Here is a 7,009-nt window from a genome sequence, read left to right as displayed (position 1 = left end):
AAAATTTATAATGTAGTGAACTATGAAACTTGAAAATGCTTGATAAACAATGAAATAATTGATAGGGAAGTGCAGCTTGAAATGATCATGCATCATTTATATTCATTCAGGATATACAGAAAAGCTTTTCTATCATAAACCTATTGATCTTATTATCCGTGTTACTTCTGTGCATACCAATTTTATAAGCTGCCCACTTGACCAGCATAGGCTAGAGCAGAAGAGCATCAACAACTTGCGTAAACATTTTAAAGACATGACTTTCAGGCAATATTAGACAAACACATGTAAATTTCTTCACATGGCCATCCAGTGTGTGAATGCAAAGAAGCATCAAATGAAAAGGGACAATTTTTCTGAATCTACTTCACATCTAATAAGCTCCAACTTACGGAATGAAAAGAGATAGATGAATCTAACAAATTGTTCATGTTTATTTAAATTGGCTCATGATTATGTTACCTCATTAACAGAGAGAGAGAGAGAGAGAGAGACCTTCCATGGCGTCGGGGTCGACCCTCCTCTCCTAGTAAGCCCTTGCAGCTGCTCCATGTCATTACCCTCTTCCCTTCCCTTGACAAAACCCAACCAGACATTGCTCTCGTCCCTTCTCTTCCCTTTACACAGCTCAAACAGATTAGATGGGAGCAAAGTTCCTGCACAAATGAAAAGAACAGAGGTTCTGCTTCAGACTATTGCAGCAGTAAAATTGTCCGAATCAATAGAGAAACTGAAGATATTGCAGCAAAATTGTCAAAATTATATCAGCCACTAAAACTCCCAGGTCTTGCAGCAGCAAGATAGCAGAAAGAGATGGGCCGGGAACATAACATAATTTGCTCTTCCAATATGTCAAACCGGGAAGTGGAAAAAAAGACAGAACCGAACAAAGAGAGGAGAGGAGCATCCAATACAGTAAATAATTTATTCTCATTTCTGAATGCAAGCAAGCAGAAAATAGCATCCATTATAAGGCCCATAAACTCAGGGGAATGATAAATGATACCAGGACATGGTCCACAAAGATATGGCAACTCTAGTTGTGTAACAGTGCGATGCATGATATCAAGGACATGATCCAGTTCAGATATTACGCTTAGACTAATATTCAGGCAGTTATAATTTTACTGAAACCACACAATAGTCCAAACCTTTAATAGACAAAACTCTACATCCTAGCTAATTCACATCAAGAATAGAACAAGCAGAAGAATGGAAGGGTCTCAATCTCATCCTGTTCTTCTTGAGGATAATGGTATCGACGTCGATTAGGCAGGAGATGTGCTGACTACAATGTCCAGATCAAAGAAATTAGTCTGACAATCATATGTGCCGTGTTAAGAGGTCTGAATGTAACATCAATTTCTAGCTCCCAGAGCATTCAAAAATCTATTGAGATATGTCCCCATGTGACAAAAGGACTGCATCTCAACTATGAAAAAGACAATCATAAAATTTATTCAGTTTCATAGCAGGTCTATTATTTGGATTTAACATTATGCCTTAAATATAATGCAAGAGTACAATTGTCCAGTTCATTCGTGTCTATGGCAGCTTCAATTGGCACTGCAAACATTACCAGTTTTAATATTTATCTTTGTTAATGTGAGCAACTGAGCTACGTTCCGAACTGTTCTAAAAAGTAGATGGTTAATCCAATGTATTATGTTTGTACATCAACATTTGACACGCCCAACTCGCTGTATATGTCATTTACCGGATGTTGAAATTACAGTTTGTATCTTTGTTCTGACGCTATACTTGAAATCTTTATGTTTTCAAGAAATAATCTATTACACTTCTACAAAGGAATGAAAATGTACAATTCTGTTTGCGGACATGCTTCTTCTACTTCTATTTAAGGATTGCATTTACTATTATTTTAGAAGATAACACCGACCAAATATCTGAGAATCCATTAGTACGTACATGATAATTAAAATGTAAATATTCAGACCAAAACATCAGATCAAAGGAGATTATATTCACTTAAACTTGACTGAAATTAAATTGGAAAAAGCCATGTAGTACAAGACGACAGCAACAACAGACATGTAGTGCTAGCTTCCAAGGATTCATTTCAGTACATGAAGAATTAAGGGGCAGTTTTGTTCAAAATAACAATTAAGGAGTGGCCGTTTACATACTGATGTACGCATACAAATGGACAACCAAGGAGTGGCCATATACTGCAAGTGCCATTCACATCCAGACGCATACAGACTGAATACAAACTGAACCAAAGTACCAAACCAAGGTGCTTATCCATATGTATGTATGTAACAGATGCTAGTGCCATCCAGATTTGGGGGTAGAGAGAAGGGAAGCTCACCACGTCCACGTTTCAAGTGTCGCGTACAGGAGGAGGCGAATCCACGAGCGTGAGGATGATCTAGACAACACCGGATGGGTGGACGGGATTTGGGGACGGGGGTGCCTAAGCTGTACCGGTGCGTGTCCTTGGAGGTAGAGGACGAGAAGGAGCACCGCCGCCATCATCGACCGGGACAAGGCTGTCGCGCCCGCGCTCATCCTGAACAGCCGCTGCAGGCGCGCCGCCTCAGCACATCCTACGGCAGGAGGGCCTCCGCGCGGCCCTGTTCCAGGAGCACCATCCAGCAGGTGGCAGGGGATGGAGAGAATCCGCCGGAGCCACGCCGGCGACGAAACCCTAGCTAAGAATATGGGTTGAGAGCGAGCGTTGGTGGCCGGGCGTAGTGAATCTAACCGGAGGGGAGGAAAGAGCGGAGCGAGGGGAAGATGGGGGTGTGCTGGGCGCCGGCCATAGCTGACAGAAGTCGCCTGAATCGGGCGGCGGCGCCGTGGAGTCGCAAGGAGTTGCGTGGGAGAGAGATTGGGGGCTGGCTGCTCAGGAGGAAGGGAGGGAGGAGTGGCCGAGCAGGTTTAGGGTTAGCATTTTATACGCGGGACTGTTAGTCGGGCTTGAGCGGGCCTGCGGGGCTATAGCAGTCCAGACATGACAGTTTTCGAGAACGTCATCAGAAATCCGTCATGCATTAACAGCTTTCTTTTCTTGTAGTGCAGTAGGATGTACAATTTGTTTGTTGAACCTACATTCGACTACGTATATACTTAGTAGTTATCTTTGTAGATCATCATTATAGTTTACAATTTTCAAAGCCTTGCATTGCAGCATTCACAATAGTTTCATTTCAGAATCTGTGATTAAACCTAGATTATGATGTAGATTTTACAAAAAATTCGATTTCTTTCCCAGGCCGGTGTCATCTCGCTGCCTAGGCCGGCGTCAGATCTCTGGCCAGATCCAATCGAATGCGGTGCCGAGGACTGGTGTACGTAGGCCTTTCTGCTAGTTGTGGACCGCGTTTTCGAGGTGCTACCTTTCCGCGCGTGTGGTGGTGGACAGGTGGCGTAAAGGTCCATGACATGGCGATTCAGATCCGATCGACTGGATGGAGGGGCCTGCAAACATACTGCAGTGACTTCCTATGGCTCCATGACAGCAGTGGTCATTGAACGGTCTATGAGAGGGTTCATCTCTCCTAATCCGATGATTAACTTCGGCGGTGAGATGCAAATTATGAACAACGACTTGAGACAGATGGATGGTTGTGCAGTGGCGGCGGTCGCATCGCATGTAGCTGTCGGGGTCATGGAGAAGTGGTGGCGACAACACATCAGTGACTTCGATGGTGATGCTACCTGAGCACCCTATCTCGGCTCCGGGGTGAAAGCCTAGGTCAGTCCCGAGTGGTTATACCTGGCAAAGGCGATGTATTTGTTACGTCGTTACCTTGTTGAAGGTATTGCTTGGATATGCTCGGACAGATTCTTCAGGGTGAAAATCTAAATTCTGGCCTTGTGGTTGGATTCGATGACACTTGAGTGCCACTCCCTTCCTAAAGGCGTTGTTGTTGAAGAACCTCATCGTCAACGTGTGTCATGAGGTGGTTGGTGTGGATATGATCATTGTTCTAGTTTGTCGATCACGGATCTGATCGCTTTAGATTTTTTATTCTCGCCTACGTATAGCTTTGGTCACTTTGCTTGTTGTTATCGTCTTTTTGTGTGTGTTTTAGTTGGTATTGGCTTATGCATTTTAGTTATACAAAGGCCGGTCGTGAGCTCATTGTGTGCTTTATTTTAAGCCAATACAATCCACCTTTTATATCAAAAATAAAGAGGCAGTAGTAGCAGGAAGGCTTAAGTGACTTCGTTGGCTTGGTAGTTCTGATCTGCACTCCAGGCAAACAGTGCAAAAGCTCATACAGTGTAGCACGCAGCAGGTCGACGTTGGGCAGGGCAGAGAAATCATCGAAAACATATTTTAGAGCCTATGCACCCGGATACTTCTTATCCAACCACTCATTCCTGCATCATGATTCGTGCAAATAGTTTTCTCTTTTTTGTTTCTTTCATATAGAACATGTATTTATACTTCAACTTTGCAGCACAACAAAGCTTTCTATGTAGAATGTGGGATAAAACTTACAGATTTTTTGGTCCAACATAAATATACAAAATAAAATCTTAATTTTCATATTTATGTCGGACAAAAAAATCTGAAAGTTTTATCTCACATTCTAGTTACAAAGTTATGTTGTACTGCAAAGTTTGAAGTTTAAGACATGTTTTATATGAGAGGAACAAAAAAAAGAAAATTCCATGTAATAAGGTAGTTCTGTAGCACAGATGTCAAAGCAACATTGGAGTGCTAGGATAGTGAGGCCCGGGTGCATAAGCTCACAAAATCTGCATTCCAGAAATCATGGAGCACCCGGCCAGAACCTCCGATGCGCCGCGCCAGGATCAGCCGAGGTCGACTTCCTCCCCCTCCTCTGCCCGGTCGAGCTTGCCTGTCAAGGCGCCCCCGTCCAGGATGCTGCCGAACATGGCGGCCTCGTACAGGTAGTTCACCTGCCAGGCGTGGTGGCTCGCATGAGCAAGGAGCCAGGCCATTTCGTCGACGAGACCCTTGGAGAAGAGCTGGATCAGCTGCAGGCGGACGGATTCGGCGAGGTTCTCTTCGTGCTGCTCGTCCACCTCGCCCTGCCGGACGTACTCCAGCGGGCCGATGACCAGGGACCATCAGAGGGCGCCAAGCAGCTGCTGGTCCTCGTCCTGGCGCTGGCGGAGGAACCGGCGTACATGATTGCAGGTTTCCTCGCCGTCGCAGGCGTACTCGGGGTCCAGGGGCCTGCTGAAGCCGGTGGTGTGGAAGTCGGCGTCGAAGACCTCGTCGAAGTCCGCCTCGCGCTGGGGCCGCGCCGGCGACTTGCGGGCCTTGGGCCATCCCAGGAGGGCGCGGCGGAAGAGCATGTGCCGGTCGTTGCAGATGTGCCACGCGATTTCATTGTCGACCATCCGGGCTGAGGGCTCGTGCCACCTCTGGGTGAAGGCCCGTGCGCCCGTGGCGGCGTATGCGTCGTAGATGGCCCGGAGCGCCGGCTCGCTCACGACGCCTGAGGCGGCAATGTCGGCCACGTTGAGGAACGAGTTCATGATCTCGGAGTTGACCAGGTCGGAGCCCACGTCAATGACGTCGTGGCTGTTGATGCTCAAGACGAGGTCGATCATGGCGGCGCCGGCGTCAAAGCCCCGGGCCGTGGCATCGGCTGCAATGCCGAGCACGCTGCTGTCGAACAGGTAGATGACCTGGGCGGCACGGCGATCCATCTGCGCGGAGCGGTCCTTGAGGCGTGCCTTGTGCATCACCTCCAGCGCGATCTTGTCCTGGATGTACGGGAGGCCAACGACGACAGCCTCAAGGCACTCCCGGCCGTAAGGGGTGCCCAGCGCGTGGGCGTCGGCGAGCGCATCCTGCACCAGCCCGTGGAGCGTGGGGAACACGTGGCTGTACCCGTACTCATAGTTAACGGCCATGTCGGTGACATAGTTGGAGAACATGGTGCGCACGTCGGTGGCGCCAATGAGCATGTTGGACATACAGCCGCCGAACAGGGCGTTGTTGGTGGTCAGGGCCGCAGGCCAGTCGGTGGCGCCCAGCTGGGCGAGCACTTGCGGCGAAGCTTGCCTCAGCGCCTTGCCCTTAGGGGGAAGCACGTTGCCGATTGCGTGTTGGGTGCTTTTCCACAGCGCAAGCTCCGGCGATAGCCGCAGCTGCACTGCCCTGGGCTGTGCCGGAGCCGGTGCTTCCTCATCTCCGTCCTCGCCAACGGTGATGCTAGCAAACATCTTCGCCACCATGCCTTGGGCCTGGCGGGACAGCCTTGTCAGATCCGCTGTGGCTCCCTCGCCGATCAAGGCCCTTGCCTCAGAGTAGCCCGTGTAAACAGGAAAACCATGCTCGGCGTCGGCCACTGGGCCCTCGCCCCAAAAATGCGAATGGATTCTAATGCCGCTGCCGCCACCAGGGAGACCGTCTTTGTCCAGCCCCGCCCGGACCTCAATGTTGAGGCCATGGAGGGAGCAGACACCCCATCGAGGGAAGGATGCGTCCGAGCCCATGCTTCCCATATACTATAGCAGTACAAAGAGAAGAATGTAATCGGGTAGAGAGAAATTTAGGTTAGGGTGGCGTGTAATTGGCCATGGTGCTACTCATTCGACGTATTCCTCAGCCAAATATATATAACCTCAGACTCGCCATCAGCAGCAGCAGCATTTGTGAGAAATTAAGCTAGCAACAAAACTACTATATGACGTAATCGCTGACTACCTAGATAGCGTGTTGCAATATGATATGCCTTCGCCATTTGAACAAAGAGGAGGCTAAGGTTGGAGAGTATTCAAAAAAATTAAAATAAGCTAGCTGTCGGATTAGCAGCCTCCTCCCGTGTCGAACCAGCCCGCCCGCAAATTGGACCGGGCGTGCCGGCCTGAAGGCTTCCTTATTTTTTGTCTTCTTTTTAGGGGAAGGTAGGGTTTTTATTCATTGGGTAGCAAGCAAGGTTACAAAATCTGGCCGGTCAATTATTAGCCACAAACGGCGATCAAAGGAAAAAGAAACTTCACAACATCTATTGGAAAACACTTACTACCATCCGTCTGACAGCAGATGTTTGCT

The 7,009-nt window shown here is 48.2% G+C and overlaps 1 protein-coding gene across 1 annotated transcript; it reads right to left on the bottom strand.

Annotated features, from left to right (window-relative positions):
- Positions 1-4,327: 4,327 nt before the first annotated feature.
- On the bottom strand, positions 4,328-6,521 carry LOC125523627. Its single transcript, XM_048688672.1, has one exon. It carries the CDS (start codon positions 6,457-6,459, stop codon positions 5,071-5,073), a length of 1,389 nt encoding a protein of 462 aa, XP_048544629.1. The 5' UTR covers positions 6,460-6,521; the 3' UTR covers positions 4,328-5,070.
- Positions 6,522-7,009: the final 488 nt, after the last annotated feature.

The sequence above is a fragment of the Triticum urartu genome, chromosome 7 (assembly GCF_003073215.2).
Source record: "Triticum urartu cultivar G1812 chromosome 7, Tu2.1, whole genome shotgun sequence".
In the NCBI taxonomy this organism is placed as follows: domain Eukaryota; kingdom Viridiplantae; phylum Streptophyta; class Magnoliopsida; order Poales; family Poaceae; genus Triticum; species Triticum urartu.
The sequence above is the reverse complement of the archived record's forward strand: the minus strand, read 5'-3'. Positions and strand labels throughout refer to the sequence as shown.

What these genes read in the sequence shown, in the direction of transcription:
- LOC125523627 (XM_048688672.1), bottom strand. Translation starts at nt 6,459, where the DNA reads ATGGGAAGCATGGGCTCGGACGCATCCTTCCCTCGATGGGGTGTCTGC.